The 18,822-nt window shown below is 35.2% G+C and overlaps 1 protein-coding gene across 2 annotated transcripts; it reads right to left on the bottom strand.

Moving 5' to 3' along the window:
• Window positions 1-56: 56 nt before the first annotated feature.
• Window positions 57-14,135, bottom strand: LOC122627181. 2 transcript variants are annotated; one of them, XM_043808116.1, is made up of 11 exons: window positions 13,687-14,135; window positions 9,901-10,137; window positions 7,360-7,572; window positions 5,492-5,724; window positions 5,193-5,404; window positions 4,883-5,100; window positions 4,594-4,797; window positions 4,390-4,506; window positions 4,041-4,322; window positions 3,275-3,812; window positions 57-1,490 (listed from the first exon to the last, which is right to left on the bottom strand). In XM_043808116.1, exons 1-11 carry the CDS (start codon window positions 13,739-13,741, stop codon window positions 1,100-1,102), a joined length of 2,700 nt encoding a protein of 899 aa, XP_043664051.1. In that variant the 5' UTR covers window positions 13,742-14,135; the 3' UTR covers window positions 57-1,099. The 2 variants fall into 2 exon arrangements, with proteins under 2 accessions (XP_043664051.1, XP_043664052.1); XM_043808117.1 differs by having other exon boundaries at window positions 4,883-5,097; window positions 13,687-14,134.
• Window positions 14,136-18,822: the final 4,687 nt, after the last annotated feature.

Raw genomic sequence — 18,822 nt, 5'->3', positions numbered from 1 at the left:
TATTTTTTCCTATACATTCCTAATATATATTGTTAAATAATAAAATGCCAATGGAATAGAATATCAAACAAGATGCATAAATATGTTTATTTTATGTAATTGGTACAATACAGCAACTAAAGCTAATGGTATAAGATAATTTTTTCGAAATATATCGCTTTTAGGTAAATTAAAGTAATTTGCCCAAAATGGCACTATTATAATTTACTCAGTATTACTTGACAAAATAAATACATATGTATACAAAATTATTATGAATGTTTTATCCCAGTCAATTAATTAATTGATTATCAGCGTCTATTTTAGATCAAAGTAAAAAATTTTATCGGCAATGTATTCTGAACGTTTAATCATTACAATCACTTTATGAAGTGTTCGTGTTCTGTACAAACTGTATTTTATGTTGTGTCTACCCAGTTTACTTATCAAAGTAGCTTTCGTCACTAAATGAACGTTTGATTCCGAAATGGATAACATCGGCCTTCCCTTATTTTTTTTCCCTTTTTGTAAACAATCAGCAACTTCAAGGCAAGGCCAAGGTACCCATGACAGATTTAAATTCTTGTCATAAGGACAAAAAAGAACTTATTCGAGATAATATACAAAGACATACAATAAAAGTCTATAAAAAAGCTAAAGGTACACTTTGCTATAGATATGTATGTTAAGATTCTTTTGATCGTAATTAATATAGTACTTTCTTTATTGTTTTTGGCATTCTGCTAAAGAAAACTGATCTCTCATCAAGATCTCTCATCAGGTGATCATAATTCTTATTTTACAGTAATTGCATTAAAATACTTATATATGTATGTACAGTATAACGCATAACAGATTGAGTGATTATAAATTATTTATCAGATAATAAAGCAATAACGTAAAATCTTTCATAGTTACCGTCACATATCTAGCATTAATTAGATATTATTTTAATTAATTAGATATTATTAAAACAAAGTGCTAACAATAAAAGATTCGATATGCGTTCGCACATTTCTGTTATGTGATTCTGAAGTCATTGTGACAAAACACATCGCGCTGTATGAATTTCTTCAATTTAAAGTTTAAATTGATTTTAACAGACTCACCCTTAAAACATTCAATATCTGTGGTGAGACTGTGATTGCCTCCATTCGGGTGAGTTATGATGATGATGGTGGTGGTGGTGATGACGTTTCTTATCGGAAACACTAGCATGTTTGCTAGATGGATATGCTGCAACATCGCTGACAACTAGTTCCGAACCATCACGTTCGGTGTTGTTACTGCGGTAATTTTCCCGATATCCTGGTTCATCCAGGGTTTCCTTGCGTTGTAACGCAGGATGGTTCATCTTATGCCCGGTAGTCTCATGAAGATTCTCCCATGCTTGCCTATAATATCGATTCAAGCCACCTCGACTTTCTGAGGAACTGCTATCAAAACTAGCAACGGTATTACAATCTGGAGATGCTCGGTGACGATAGTGTTTACTGCTTCTACCACGGTTCCTATGTGAACAGTGAAACGTTGTTAAAAAACATTCTTTGTAAAACCATTACCGTATCAAAATATATAGAAGATGTAGTTAGAGGATCAGTTTTTTGAAGTTTTATAAAAAAACATGTGGACAATGCAATGAATAAAAAGGATAAGCATGTTACAATGAAAAATTGCTAGGTCAAAAATCGCTTGGCCATAAAATACAATTAAAAGCAATCAATCGTTCTCATAAGGAAACAATCATCGTCCTAGCTATAAATCGATCTCAAGCCACAAGTAGTATTCAATCGTGCATAAAGAAGAGCAAAGCAGAAGAAAAAAGGAGCATAAAACATTTAATCTTTCCCTATAGGCATCTATGAAAACTTTTGCATAATAATACTTTTGGAAAAAATAAAGAAAAAGTTAATCAGGAAAAGGGTGCTAAAATTGTCACTCGCGAAGGATAAACGCGTGCAAAAAACACATGTACGAAGTTTCTTTTATAGAAAACAAAAAGAACACCGTGACCTGCCGGTGAAACGAGCTAACACTATACGTAGTGCGTAGTAGAAACTTTGCTCGTTTACCTTGACTAGTATCACTTGCGAGGGTGACGCACAGTGGTGTGGTGATGATACATGATGATGATTGATGTGGTGGGGCGGTGGTTGCGTGGAGGGGTGGGAAAGAAGTAAACTTTGTCCTGCTGCTATTTCTTTACGTGCAAGTTTCTTTTTTCTTTCCTTTTTTCATTCTTTTTCTTATTTATCTTAATCGTTGTTGCTGTCACCTTTGTTTTTTCTTTGCTCCTTTCTTTCTTTTTTGTTTGTTTGATTTTGTTTTTTCGCCGTTGTATTCGTTTAGAATTCAAATGGAGGGGTTCGAGAAGTAACCGGCACGGTGCGCTGCCGAGATGGTGAAGGAGTAAGGATGATCGCTATCGCGGCGAGCCATGAGGTCGCGGCGCCCCAGGTGCTGGTCGGGGAAGGGCAGCGCCAGTAGCGTATACCAACGCGAGGGCATTCCGGCCTCGCCCCTCCCAAGGGCACCGCTACCGCCACCCCTCAACGCTCCAACCCCACCGAGCCCCCTGCGGCGCCTTCCTCTTATGCTGCCACTGCCGCTAACCAGCGTCAACGCAAACATTTCAACGATGAATCTCAACTCTCGTTCTCCGTAAACACGTTTCGGATCAATGCTTTATTCGAATTTACTCGCACCAAATTCCCCCCTGAATTAGCTCCAAATGAACCTCTTTCTACTTTCAAGACGAATGAACGAGACAATTTGCTAAGTTTGAAGTTCGAATGTAAGTTAATTTGGAGCTAAATCTTTCGATTATTCTATCGATTACATCAGAGAGATCAATACCTACTGTTAGTCACTGTTTTCCGTAGAAAAACTTGTACGGACTATATGATCGTTGTTACGTATGATTTTCGGGAAGGGAGATGAGCGTCGAAAAAGCGATTCGTTAATAGAGAAATAGAAGAATACGCGAAATCTCTACATGAAATTGCAATTCTCTACTAAAGATTTAATTCGATCGTAATGATTAATCAATTTTGAAAAGAATGACATTTCTGCTTTAAATTTAAGATAAGAAAGAGGACAGATAGAAAGAGAAGTAAAGAAATCAAAATATACTGTTTAAGCGACACAGTAGGCAGAAGTAGATAAAGAGCAGACATTTTATGTATAAAAGAGCATTAATAATGTAATCGTAGCAGAATAAGACATGGACTACCTGCCGGTGATATTTGTATGTTTATATGCAATATAGTTCAATATAAAGATAACATATCCCTACCTGCGTATCAGTATGACTACCGTTGTGATGACTGCAGCAAGGAAGACAAAACCACCAAAGACTCCGAGCGCTATAACTGCACCAAGATTCAATTTCGCTTGATGGGTGCTAGTCGATTGGTTGAATGTGTCCACTTGTAAAGGTCCTGAGGGTTCGGGTACACCTGTGCCAGTACCGGCTTGCACGTGATCAGCACCACTACCAGCGATCTCGTTATCTTGCGGATGATCTCTGCTATGATCGTTTAAAATTGACGACGAAGAAGAAACTGTACTTTGTATGTTAACGTTCGACTTTTTTGATTCGGTTTCTTTAACCGTCGCCATATGTTCACTAGTAATTAGTGGTATCTTGCCATTTGGCGGGACGATCGTCGCTGCCTTCAGCGTTGCAATCATTGTCGTTATTTTCGTCGGCGTGTTTGCTGGTGGCGTAGTCGATCTAATCTTCGTTGTAATGAACGGTCGTGGTTTGCTACTTGTTGCTGGTCGTAAAGTCGTTCGCGAAGGCAGCGTTACCGTACTCGTGCGAGGCTCCTCTGTACGAACATAAACGAATGGTGAAATATTCAGAACCATAGGTCGAATAGTCGTAGTTGATTACGATCAATGTACAACATACAATATGCTAACATATAGTAATCATTGGAATTCAAGTCCAATTATTCATGTAATGATCAGAAAAACATTTCGGAAAAGCACTCATTTCTCTTTTTAATATTAGATGAATGAAAAACAAAAAAGAAAAGTATATAAATATAAAGTACCTGTGCAAGAGGGTGCAGCGTGATCGTAAACTCCATTTTGCAAACAGAGAATCTGTCGTGAGCCGATCAACCGATATCCCTTTTCGCATGTATAAGTGACGATACTACCAACGAACAGGCTCCTGTTAACGGTGCTTTTATTGGCCATTTCAGTTTCGTCGATTTCGTCGATTTGGATGAAACTGTGAGGAATTATTACGGGTGGATCGCAATGTATCGGTTCGCAACGCGGCGGTGGTCCGTTCCATCTCTCGTCTATATCGCACGTTAGTCTCGCACGACCTACAAAAAGAGATACGATAGAGTGATTTCATGTGAGATCATACAATTATCGATCTTTATCGATTACCTGTCATTTCGTATCCCTCGTCACAAGAGTAGAGTACTTGGCTTAGATAAGTTACAGTGTTGTTGATCAATGTGTAACCACCGTGCTTTATATTTGCAGGATAACCACATTCGATATCTAAGGAAACACATTACGAAGGTTATTAGGATCAATTTGTAATTCGCTCAGATCTATGAGAGGATAAACAGCAACTTTTATTCTTACTTTTGCAAACCGGTGGAAATTCATTGTAGAAGCCTGTATCAAGACACGAACGAGTTGAAGGTCCAATGAGAAGACTTCCAGAGTTGCAAGTATATTCTACGATAGCGCCAACTTCGTATTGACTAGCAATGTTTTTATTTCCTGCAGCTGTCACGATCATGGTTGAATTCGGTGGCTGTTCGGGTCTACCGCAAGCTCGTGGTTCTAAAAATCGAATATACTTGCGTTAAAAATCTATCATCAAAATGGGAAAAGATATAAAAACATAAAGATAAAGGAAAACACTTACGGTGTTGACAGATAAAATTTAATCGAGCGTTGCAAGGTGTATCGGACCAGAGCCAACCCCTGCTACCATCGTATCGAGCACAATCTTCTTCTGTACCTTGCGGAAGACTCCAAAAAGACACAGAGACTTCCTCTCCGCTACCCGTCCATCTCCAAACAGTTCGATCGTTCTGATCTCTCACGGCACCCATCCAATACTGGCTAGTCGTGTCACTCCTTCTTGAAAGATAAATAATGTCAATGCAGTTTATTGTGATATCAGAAAATGAAGGATTAATGACAAAATAGAGGACGTTTAGATGGTATAGTACCTGTGCCGTCTCCACAATTCCCAGGAGATAAATCCTTGAAGGGCAGGATTACTTTCATCAACTAGAGTGCCACCTCGTGCTCGACAAAAAGCTAGAGCCTCTCTGAAGATCAACGGTTGTCGATTATAAAATATGTAACATTTTCCATTATAAGTGGCAGTTGATCCCGGTGGTTGGTCTCTGAATTGTGGACACCTCTCGATGGGCAGTGCCTGCCCATGGAAATATCAAAACGAGAAATGGGAAATTTAACTAATTGTGACTACAATTGAGTGATGCGTAAATTGCAGGGTACATACCTGATCTGTATAAACGAAAGCTTCGCACAAGGAAAGCTGTACAGGAATTAAAGCTTGGGTAGAAGCCTCTAAATGTACCGAAACGAATGCACCAGGCATCGGTGGATTGCAAGGAAGGAAAAGAGGTTGACCCTCCTCTAGCGGACCAGTGAAACGGTTGCAAATTGGATTTGTTCCCAAATCCGGCCGATTGTTACCGACGCGAACGACGATCGTGCCAGGAACACCAGTTCCTAATTGAAAGAAAGAACCTTTTATCTTTTCTTCGCTCCGTTAGCATTCGTCTTTGTCTCTCTCCTCTCTCCTCCTCTTTTTCTTTTTTTCGTTTTAATTTACTATGTATAATTAATTTAAAAGCGAATCGGAGAAGGAGGAATTGAGAAGAAACGAAAGAGCTAATATCTTTCGACCTAAATAAAATCTCAGCCGCCAGATAGTTATTATAATATTATATACTCTTCTTCTTGGAACATTCGTTTCTCTTCGATAGAAGAGGAAAAAAGAAAGAAGAGGAATTCGATAGAAGGGGCAAAAGAGAAAAATGAAACGATATACGCCTTGAATGCAGAACTTTCTTGCATTGGCGAACTCTGTGAATTTCACTGTTTGAAAGCGCGAAAAGGAAGCGCGAGATCGGAACGAAGCCGAAGATCGATACGTGCCTCCTCGTCATTTTCTTCCTTTTCTCTTAGTTCGAGAGAAACTACGCCGTCACGGATCGTCTCGTCCTCTTCGTTCGATTGTCATTTTATGGACGATAAAATTACGTTGCCCTGATTTTCTCGATGCGTTCACTTTTCTTTTCCTTTTTCGACGATCAAATACAAATCATTTGCATCCATATCAGTTAATATTTGATATATCTCAACAGAGTGTTTCTGCTTTTGATTTTCTTATTTCCAAATAAGAGAATGAAAAAACGTAGCGATGAATTCTATAAATCGTTTCATCTCACTATCTATTGAAGTAAAGTCTACAAACGAAATATATAAATAGCTACATATGTATATATCTGCATTGTATACGAACGTTAAGATCGTCATGGTTGCTGCACGACGTGAAAGTTCTCATCTTTTCTTTCCGTGAAGGCCAATTATGAGGTGCGTTATTGTGAAATGCGATTGATTTAATTGCAAGTACTGCGCGGACACGAGTCGGAAGGCATAACGTAGAAATCATCTTAGGGTACCTATCTCCGCGGCGCTGGGCCGTGTCTAAGAGGTTGCTAGAAGACGGCACACATCATGGATTTTGCCACACACGGCCGACTTCTCTTACGAGATAATCTCATCCGATAGTTGGGTAGATACCTATATCAAATCAATTTTACACACCAAAAAGCGACGGTCATCAACAAAGATCATTCGTTTAATACGTTCAATTCCAAACGAGTTGATTTAAAGATTTTAATGATAAGGATTCTATAAATAATTAAAATCAATGTTTTATAAAAGGAAAAAGCAAGAGCCAAGAATCTGATTGATGATCAAAAGATATAGATATAAGTAAACGTACAGATTGTATAAAAGGAGGGTGGAGATAATACGATGTTTATGAATTCATCGTACAATTTCATGGATGGTTCGAGGCGATGCTTGGATGATAATTCTGCTCTCTTTTGGTCTACTTCGATTAGACAGTTTGATTAGCCTTGCTCAGTGGAAAGCGCGGTTGAAGACTGACAGTGATCGAACCGTGAAAGAATCAAACAATTTGAGATTTAGCGAAGCACGTGCAATCAAACAGAGATCTCCCTCTAATTGACTTTGACTCATTAGCTGATAGTTCGCTGATAGACAAAAGTGACAATATGTATAATCCGTCGAATCTATCGTGGACTTGCCGGCCAATGCTAACGATTTACTTACCACAGCAAGGTTTCCCAAAATCTAGCCGAACCAGTTGTACCATGTATGGTTCCAAAAGGTTCACATACCACCATGGTCTGTGCTCGGGTCTCGTTAACGTGCAAGTTTGCGCAGTATAAATCTGAGCACTGCTTCCATCAACAGCACGTTGCGGAATTCCACCATCCAGGCTGCTAGATTGCATTGGTGCTTTTCCGCCTGCAACATTCAATACTGAAACATAAAGAGAATAATCATTAAAACTTAAGTATTAAGATCTATATTGAATAAGACTTATTCGTCTTGAATTGAAAAATTGTTTTTCATTTCTCTTGTCTTTCCGTTTGCTTTTCGATCAAAGTCATTTTAAATAGATCAATATAAGCTAAGATGCTATTTACATTTGGTAATATCACGACGTCGCGGATCTAACATTAACCGTTCAATTGTGATCATTGAATTGCGTTGAATGAGAAAAAGACCGCTGCGACTCATTGCCATGTTTGTTGTACCTATGTACGTACATGAAAGAAGGTCGAAGTGTGACCGTGATATATGTATGTACCTGAATGGACGAAGAGATACATAGATAGGAACGTACGTAAGTATGTGTATAGTGTATACAGTATATATGTCTCGAATCACATACGTAAGCCCAGTCAGTACGCAGATGGAACAGCCGGCCTCAAAGAAAATAAAAAATAACAAACAGAAAAAGAAAAGGAGAAGAGTTTTGTACAGCGAATGCTGGCAAATGCATTCGCGAAGAAGTCGTTGGCCTTGCGGTAGTTTTACTGTACCGTAATGTGAGAATTTTACCGGCGCTAACTCGCAATGCCGACGCTACTTTTGCTGTTGCTGCTATCGTATCGCTATCGATAGAGACTAATTAATTTATTTTTAGATATTGAACAAGGAAATAAATTAGAAATCCATATGACCCAATATCTCAAACTGGGAAGAGATAAGGAAAATTGAGTTTGTTTTTGATTCTATCTTTCTATCGTCTCGAAGATACTTGATTCTGATACGTAAATTTATTTGTAACAGACAAATTTTACGTAACAAACGCGTTAATCTATCGGACGATTCGAATGACAAGGTGGTTTTCCATCTCGTTTAATTATTATTTCTCGAAAACTGTGCGTGATAAACTCGATAAATCGACGTCAACGTGTCGACATTCCAATGGATGACCATATTTACGACACTAATAAGCTAATAATTGATGCATTCTCGACCTAAACCTACATATTGGATTACTTGTCGACATTCAACTCTACAGTTCTATACATATGCAACTACCTAGTGCGTTCCCACAAACTCGATACCTTCTCTACCTCATTACTTACAGTTATTTCTCACGAATACACGTGAGTAAGAAAAGGTTTGCGCGTTGTCTACCGTCGATTTATCGGCTCTATAATAATAACACACATAACAGAAATCTTCCGTGATTAGGTTTTGGGATTATTTGCGGTCTACACACGAATTAATAGTGCATCGATTATATAAGTCACAGCAGAACCAACGAGGAAGATATCAGAAGCTTAAATTTCGTGCATCCTTTCGAAAGTAGTTAGATTTTTCACTACAAATTCTACCATAAAAGCTAAGCAAGTGATGCATAAGATCTTGTCGCGTTACTTTCATGATTTTCCATTTATGGTTGAGCTCTATTACAGAAATTTACGATAACATGAATATAGTAGAAAGAATCTACGTGAAAGTGTTAAACTCGGGTATGGAATTTTCGATTCGTCGAAGCAAAACGAAAGAAAAGCCGTTTCATGACTCTTCGTCGAGTGTCTTTGATTTTATTTGATCGAATGGAACGTACGCGTTTCTGTAAAATCGATTAAAAAAGTAAGTGAAAGTATTCTTCTGTTTCAAACCAAAATTCACGTGGACGATAGAAATCAAGATGATCGTAAACACGATCTGGAACGATCTAGGAAGTTGTGCCTTTGGGAATAAAATCGTAGTAGATGTGTAAACGGAATCGAAAAGAAAGTTTCGTGTTCCGCGATGTTCTCACCAGAAGCAAGGGAAAAGCAGGAAGTAGTACGTTCAACCTTCCTAGTGGGACCGATTTCGAATACGACCTCTTCTATTTGATGCTTTTGATTTCGCTTTGTTTCCTGTTGATGCATTAACATAATGTCATCTTAATATACACTCTACCTATCTATCCGTACGTGTATTTAAAAAAAAAGAGAGCAAGAAAAAGGGAGAGAAAAATCGAGTTGGTCCAAGGACAATAGATAGCGGCTGTTTCGTGTTAGGAATGTACATGAGGAAGGAAGGTTGGGAAGGCCGCGCACAAGCAACAGGTTCAGAGTTAACGGTGCAATGCCCCCACCGTCTTCAGTATTTCCTGACTATCCATCGACGAGCGCCTCGGTCAAGGACATTCAGAATTGGGTCAAGCGACTAATCGAAATTTCCTATTGTTTGATAGATAGATAAGTATTTATGTATGCCACATTTGGTATCTATGATTAATAGAGCTTTATCGAGTAAGAAAGGGATATAAGAAAAATGAAAATATGAAAAGCTTACCGCAAAAAGGAACGCCTTCTGGTGTCCATGTACCCTCTGTCTGACATTGTCTCCTCGCTGGGCCGAGTAATTCGAAGCCTCTCTCGCACGAATACGTAGCTACAGTTCCTTCCGGCAATTCTGTTTCTTTGAGAAGAGTCTCCTCTTCGTCTATGACATCGTCTATGCCGCTGCCCGTGAAGCGTACGCTGCTGTGAGCCGGTGCACCTGGATAACCGCATCCGACGCTGATGCTACCTGCAATTCAATACGCATGTCTATATAGATATATCTATTATGTTCTGAACGTTGGTATTTAAGGGAATATATATATATATATATATATATATATATATATATATATATATAGTGTCAATGTTTTCCAATCGTTTTTTACAATTTTGTCTTACAATTAAAAAAGACAGTATCTATATGTGATTTGTTGATTTCGTCTTAAAATATGCTATCACGTACTACAAAGAAAAACAGTAGGACAAAATTCTATAAAACGTTATTCAGAAAAATTAAATACTGCTTTTATATTTCCAAGGTATTCTACCATGAAGAAAAGGTAGTTGTATCTATCAATAAAAGAAATAAAGTCAATATTTTGAATGTTACTACTTTTTTCATTATGTATTACTGTGAAAAACTCGTTGTCATACGAGTACTTTAAACAACGCGCTGTAAATTTTAAACTAATATTTTTTTTTTAAACTAAGTCTATCGCCTTTTATGATTGCACATCAGAATTGGAAGTGATCATAGCGTGACTCTTGAGAAAAGTGAGAAATAGTATGAAAAGACGGCAATTGTTGTACTCGTGTAGTACATACTTATGCAGATAATATACATACTAATAGATATACTAGCTATATAAGTTTACAAAAGAGAAAATTGCTTGGAAGGCGCAAAATGCGTTTAACGTTGTTGCAACGTACGGGACGTTGCCTCATCAAGCATCGAAGTCTCCTTTTTTAACTTGATGACTTCGATGCGCAGTGAGGCTCGTCACCGTGGCTTTAACACAAACAACTTACCTACGAACTATTCATACGCGCATTACGAAGTGCGTCGCTGAAAATGCAACGAACGTTTTAATGTTTTCCCTTTTTTCCAGAGACGCTTCATAGTACGTTCGCTTACGTAGTGCGATTCAAAATCGTCGTTTTTACAAGTATCGTCGTATCCGTATATCGTCGACCGTCTATTCTTGTTTCATTTTTATTCACGAAAAGATCGATTGTCCTTTCGCAATTTATTAGCAAAGTAATATACATACCTATGCATACATTTATGTGTACGTGTAAGTGTGTGTACCCATCATTATACACACACACACACACACACACACAATATATATATATATATATATATATATATATAATACACACACACATTATTTTATAAGAAAGAGTATAACATGACAAAAGAAAATACGAAACGTCCGGCACTCGAAGATTTCGTTGAAGATTCAAAACGAACGGAAATCGCTTCGAGTTCTTGCAGTGAAAATAATAATGCAAGGGTCTCGCATCCTGCAGCAATCGTGCAATCATCTATCTATTTTTAATTCTAATTTTAGGAAGTCGTCGCTGTGACACGTCCTGTTAACGCGTGCCAAGTTGTCAAACATAGAAATAAACTGAGGTGACATATAGTGAAATTTTGCTTTAATCGAGAAGTTTACGATTGTATTCTTTACTCTAAATAGCACGTAATTACTTATTATAACGAAGAATATTTAGGATATTTAAAATATTTAGTTTGAATGCGAAAAAAGATGTCGAGAATTTGAATAGAAATAATATCATGAAATAATATGTGAGAAAAGTAGAATCGATTGCTTGACAAGGTCGTATGATAAAACCGCGGACGTGACGAACGACAAGTCTACCACGACTCGTATCAGGCGGACAAGTGACATTCCTGTGGGACGTACGAGAAAACCGTTTTATTCTTGAGACGTAGTACGCATGATCGGCTACTCGACTGTCTCGTGTTATCTTACATGATCGTGCGTCGCTCTCACGTAACGGTTCACAACTATACGATTAACATATTTTTATTAAGTACAGGTTATGTCGACGACCAAGTCCCTCAACAGAAAAAAGATACCGAAAGAATGCGAATCATACCTTTTTTTAAAGAGTCACACACATAGATTTTATACGCCCTCGCCTACGTTTTAACCAATGTAAGGTTATACCACAGTCAGATATGTGCAGTTACAAACGTGGTCAGAGTAAATAAGCTTATGTGGGCCAGTAGAGTGGACATAACAAGCTACGATCGCGTGGAAAGGGTAAAAGTTATTCTGGTGTAAATATCAGGTCACCGCTATTTCTACCGTTACATTCGGCAAGAATTATCATACAATACGATATTCTAATACACTATAGTTTTTGTGATTGCGCGATGATATGCTCATCTTTGATTGTACTTTGCTCACATATGTCTAGAGAGAATGTAACGTAACGAAATGAATGTACGACAAAAAATGTATTTAACCAGTAGGCAAAAGATGTGAGAAATTTCTTAGAATAATAATCGGTTAAAATAATAGTCAAAACTAGCGATACAATCGCGGACGTTAACTCATCGTTCACAAAAGAATTCATTTACACATACTTTCGCATTGAAAAAAGTGATTTTTGTGGGAGAACTTTTTTTGCGAGAATAAAATTTAATTGTTCATTTTATGTTTATTTTTTACAACAAACCGAATTACGATGAAAGATAAAAAACAAAAAGAAACAAAAAGTAAAGAGTTAGTTTGCAATGTCGCTGTGACAAGCTTACAAATGCATCTTACTTTGCTTTTCTAAAAGATTCACTTCGTGTTGATATGTTTATAAGATAAGAAAATGCGCGTTAAATATTTTTATATAAATTAAATCCCTTTGAAAAGAATTGGTTAATATCGTAACGTCGATTTTCTAATACATTATTATCTATTATCGTGATTTTTAATCAATAATCGTCAAGTTGCACACTTACGATTAAATCAATATCAAATATTATTTATTGATCGATATTGAAGATCGAATCGTTTTAAAAATTAATTATTTAGTGATTAAAATAAAAATTTCGTTTTAATGTAATTAATCTTTGATGCAATCTAAAAAAAATCGTTGTCTCGCTCGTAATCGTACGAACTTCTCGTTAAACCTTTTAGAATTTAGAAAGCACAGAAGAATAAAAATTTAACGAAGTAAATATATCGTATTTTTTCACTGATGAACCATTATATATATACATATCCCATATACATCACATTATCCTAAGAATTCATCATGTTTTTTCATACGATGAAAATTTTCGAAAAAATAAAGAAAGGAATGCAATAAAGTTTTTGTCCTTCGTAAAAAAAACGAAACGTTTGGTCGAAAAATTCAACGAGAGAGGAGAAACATGCACAAAAAGAGAATGCTTTCTCATTGTCGTCGGTTAATTCGTCAGATGTATACAATTTGAAGGAAAAAAAAAAAAAAAAGAATAAAGTAATATCCGATAAAAACAAAGCTATACGTATACGAAGCAGAGTAAAATAAAATAAAGTGAATTGAATATAAATATGATCAATCAAATAGCGGATGATTAATCAATAAGCGAATACCTATGATAACAATAAATGAGAGAAACCACTGTTACTGCTCTGAATATAGCAAGTAGATGTAATACTGTTAACATACTAATGTAATAAGAACAATTGGTAAGATATTAAGTTTAAATCTTTTGTAAAATAAAAAAAAAATTTGCTTCTTTAATAGAAAATCAAAAAAAAAACAAAAACTACCAACGCACCTTGAACAGCGAATCCCAGGATAACCAGGAAACACGTAAATCCTATTTCCTCCATTTCTTTTTTTCAACCGAATCAATGGCCGTTTCTTGAGATAAGAAAATTTTCGAGAAAATGACAAAAACACTATGTACTTGTGATACTTCACCGAATACACCTTTCAGTCGAACTCATCATCTCGCGCGCGTTCGCTCGTAGATTTGCCCTTTGATACTCCACACAAATTTTTCAAATGGAAGACAATGATGGAAATAAAAGTAGAAAAAAAGAAAATATAAAATTGTTAAAAAATGGCCAACTGGATTGATAGAGTGAAGAGATATTTCTTTCTTCTCTTTCTATTTCGTTTTCTTTTCTTTTGAAAAACTTTCGTTGATTTTCTACGACACAAATTAGCTCTTCTACGAACGATAGACTACGATCTCTTCTGAAGACTGAGCTGCTCGTTCAGTCTGCACTGTAACAGGAAGTCGTCCAGTGTTCCACCTCCTCCCTACCTACCACCACCACACCACCACCATCTGCAGCTGGTGCTGGTGCTGCTTCTGCTTTTCTTTACCACCACCTTAAAACGAATAACGAATTGTGTGTTGGTTGCTACCACACGAGAGACTGCCTTATACGATCGATTGATTGTGTATTTCTTTTCTCCTACTTGGTTTCACTCCTGAAGATATTCGAACTACTTGAAACTATCTTTCGGATACCCCAATAATCGGGAAAATGGATGGATATTCGAAGACGACGATGTACAGTGTGATGGATCGCCAATCTAGCTGAATAAAAGTCATTTTACTGACCATCATAAAATCTTTTAATTTTTATTACAAATTATCAAAAAAGATCTATATCGACCGAAAATATGTCTACAAATTAATTTTATGTAGTATAAAAATTATTAATCATTCGTATCTGTTCAAAGTTGAGATCTGTTTTACAAGATAACATAATTATTATTTATTAATCATAAAGAACTCTGTGTTTCAAAACTTATTGATAATATACTTTTATGATTTATATTGTCTTTTCTTCATAAGGTATGTATTTTAAGATATGATAAAATAATACTTTACTATTTTATGATATAAATATGCTTCGTAATGTCTTAATTTCATAAAAAAAAATGTATGAATTGTCGATGTACGTCACCTTTACATAGGCCTACAGAATGCTGTTGGTGACCGTTAGTGTTTTTCTTGTAGCATTGTATTAGGTGATTCATTTTCTACAAAATATGTCATATTTTAGCTGCTGAAAGGTGTTATGGATGAAAATATTTCAATTTTTATCAAATGGCATTTAATTGTTTCGTACGGAGTACAGGGCACGAAAGAATGGCCGATGCGTTCGCCACTTGATACCTTAGTTTCTTTACTAATAATAATATTAAACTTATATCGACGGATTGAAATTACGATATATCTTATATAGAGATGTAAACATCAGACATTTTATATTTTTTAAAAGAATTTGTACTTCAAGCAAGTAGCGATGTAGAAATAGATGAAGTTTCATCCTTCAGATGGATTAGATAGATGCTTTGGACAGCGATTATATTAGATTATAAATTAATAATTTGTTAATACACAATTACAAATATCGTCTTTTACATACATATATTACTGCATAAAATATATCATTTAATTCAGAATTAGTTGCATTTTATATTTAATTATATACAGCTTAGAATATATCATATAATTAACGAAAACAGATTAATCTTTATAAAAATATGATTATTATTCATATTTAATACAATTCTAAACACATCAATAGATAAAATTACGCGAAAGATCACTCGACTACTTAACTATCTTGCTTATTTATCGATAATTTGTATTTCGATCGCGTGCAATCCTTTGATAGAAAAATCGTGTAACGGTCACGTGATTCATAGATACGAAAAAAGGCATATGTATGTATGAAAAATAGTAAGGCGTTATCAATTGTTGTATCTACTCAGGTACAAGGAACGGGAAAAGAAAGACTCTATCTCGATTTGGTATAAACGGAAATTTGTCGAGACGAAAGTTAGCGGTGTGCGGTAATGTGCGTCTAAAGAGTTGGAAGTCGAGTCACTTGTTAGCAGCGTCGACTTCCTGACCCACATACCAGAAACGCCGTACAAATGTAACACACTTTGTACGTTCCTCCAGCCGCAAGGCAGCTGCGAACCAACCGCAACATATCGGAATAGGAAGAATGCGCCGTCGCATTTACGTGCTTCCAAATAATAATTCTGTTGATCTCTGAAGAAATATTTTCAAAATGATCGGAGCAGCCAAATTGTCGTCGGGGTCATCGACCGATGTCATGCGACTTTTAATATAGTACCGTCGCTGAATCGAATTTCTCCGTTACGCCTTGGTATCGTCTTCGAGCATGGCCATACCGGTGACACTGCCTCTTCCTTTTGCGCATACCAATCGATCCTTTTCGAATTATTATACTGAGTCGTAATCAATATTCTACTAACAGGAGCATACTAAACAAACGAACGCGAAGAATATCAGCCACTTCGAAACGATACATGATATACCTACTTGAGCAGTCATATAGAATCCACCTAAATATAATAAATCTCTGCAAAGGTTTATCGTATAATCGATAAGGACATTTTTAATGTTTATAGGCAATCGGCAAATACCAATTAGTCATTTTTTAAACAAATTTTAGTAATAGATAACCCGCGACCCAAATCGAACATCCTTCGTGTCATCGATTCTCGATGAAAGTTTTCACTGGTAACCCCGTTAAGAAATCGTCGCCGGCCATATCGTCGACGACCTTCGTTAACATGAAAAATCCCGCACGAAGTTTCGAACCGTCGCAAGATTTATTACTCCTGTCGCGCTCTTTCACAGAAGAAGAGAAAGAAAAGTACTATCTTTCGGATAATTACATGATGCCTCCTAAACCATCTTCTAAACCTGTCGTATTCGTTACGTTATTACACTTTGTGGCTCGTTGTTCTCAGCAATATCAGCTCGTTCTGTTCCAATTCCGTTTTTCCCACATTCTCTTTACTCATAAAGCGTTGTTATTGAAAATAGCGACTGGTAGATTCTCAATATTTAAAAGTTCGACAACAAATTTTATAAAATAAAGCCATCGCTTAAAACTTTGTAATATAAGTAAAAATGTGGGTCTTTTCTGAAGATTTGGAAAATTGGAATCACAAATTCATTGACGAAATTTACTAATTTATTTATGTTGAGATCAATTAATCTCTCTCTCTTTTTGTTTTTTCTTTTTTCTTTCTTTCTTTCTTTCTTTCTTTCCAACGCAATTACAACATAGGCAGAAAAGAATTGACGAATATGTATCCATTGGCTAAATCGGTTCCCATTAATTCTTTTTATTACTAAATATAAATGATATCTAACAGTAATTATATAATTTAACTAAAGAACGAAACGTATAGATAAAAAATGTATAGATTACATCTTATTTTACGTAATATATAAATATTTCACGCTATAAATATTTTGATTAAGGTAATCTTTTATTAATTTATGTTGTTAATAATAATTTAACGGTTTTATTCTACATTTTAATATTTTTATAAGAATAAATTTATTGTAAAGTGTTTGATATATATTTATGTTCATATATACCGAATGTCTCATTTTAAACGATATGACCAAATATCTCCGATCCTATTGATTTGATAAACAAATGTCTCAAATAAAAAACGTTAAATTTTAAGGAGGAAATGTAATATTTATTGCACTTATTTTACAAAGAACGCCATTGTTAATATACCAAAATCATAAACATTTTTAAATAGAGATTGATATTTTAAGCCCAATGAAAGTATAGGACATCAGTAGAGAATATCAATATCAATCCAACAAGCATTTAAAATATAAATACCTTTTCATCGATATTTCATCGAGTTGTGACATCTTGAAATTTAACAAACTTTGTAATAATAATAATGTTCTTTATGACTATTGAACTTCAAAAATCTATAAACAAAAGTAAATAAATAAAAAAAGCATATGAACAAAATTTCTGTTCACAAAAATATTAATCGCATTATTGATATTATACAGTTTGTAGAATCGGAGGTATTTGGTCATATCGTTTAAAATGAGATATCCGGTATATATTATAATCATTATACAAATTAAAATTTTAGATAAACGTTATTTCATCGTAATATAAAAACTTTTTGTTGATGTCTCAGTATGGGAAGAATAAAATACTACCAAATGCATAAAAAGCAAAATATAGGCCCATGAAATTTTTAAAGGAATATAATAAAAAATTAAAATCTATTATTACTCCAACAGTGAACTGTTCCAATGCAATTTAACCCATTAATAATAATATTAAAAAAAAAAAAAAACACGTTAATTTAATAATTGCGATATGTTAAATATTTTTATCTTTTTGTTGTTTATAAAATATTTTAATTTTACCATAAATATATTATTTAATCGAATTAAATATTTAAAAACATTTTCTTTTTTTATTAATAATAAATATAGCAGTATATAATTACTCTTTTTAATCATATTTTTCGTTATTTCCATTCACAAATATACTGCTTTTAAAAGAGAATACGATATAGGAAACTAATAGATACAATTCAGGTAATGATTTCCTTAAATCATTTCTTTTAATACTATATTATAAAAATACTTGTAACAAATTAATTTATGCTTGAAAAAAAGTTGAATGTGTAATAGTAAAGTAAACTTACGTAAAAATGTATACCAAAGAAAAAATATAGCATAAAATATCGTAGCATCATTATGTATTCAAATAAAAACCGTCATATGTATATAAGTACATCTTTGTTACAGTTCATAGCGACCCCGATTAAAAAAGCAGCCGCAAAGGCAAACGTTAATATGCGAGAGTTTCTCAGTGAAAAGCTGAGAGCTCATAGATTTAAGATAAGGTCGAACGATTGTTCCGAGTTTGCGTACGCTGATCCTTTCTGCACAGCTTCAAGATGATACGGAAATCAACTCGCCCTTTCCTTTTATCTCGATCTCTCGATCACTCGGATAGTATCTCGTAGATATTTTTGCTTCTCAGAAACAACAGAGCGAAAAAGATTTGTGTAATCTTCAAAATTTCATAATATGTAATACTCTTGTCGATTATAATAGTTTTTTTTTTTT

The sequence above is a fragment of the Vespula pensylvanica genome, chromosome 2 (genome assembly GCF_014466175.1).
Source record: "Vespula pensylvanica isolate Volc-1 chromosome 2, ASM1446617v1, whole genome shotgun sequence".
Taxonomy (NCBI): Eukaryota; Metazoa; Arthropoda; class Insecta; order Hymenoptera; family Vespidae; genus Vespula; species Vespula pensylvanica.
This window is presented reverse-complemented; position numbering and strand designations above follow the sequence as displayed.

Bases quoted from the DNA above. Each gene is read 5' to 3' on its own strand.
- LOC122627181 (XM_043808116.1), bottom strand. From the start codon at position 13,741: ATGGAGGAAATAGGATTTACGTGTTTCCTGGTTATCCTGGGATTCGCT. The intron at 7,573-9,900 runs GTAAGCTTTTCA...TTTATGTTTCAG, and splicing joins AGAAGGCGTTCCTTTTTGCG to TATTGAATGTTGCAGGCGGA. The intron at 5,405-5,491 runs GTATGTACCCTG...TTCCATGGGCAG, and splicing joins CTTTCGTTTATACAGATCAG to GCACTGCCCATCGAGAGGTG.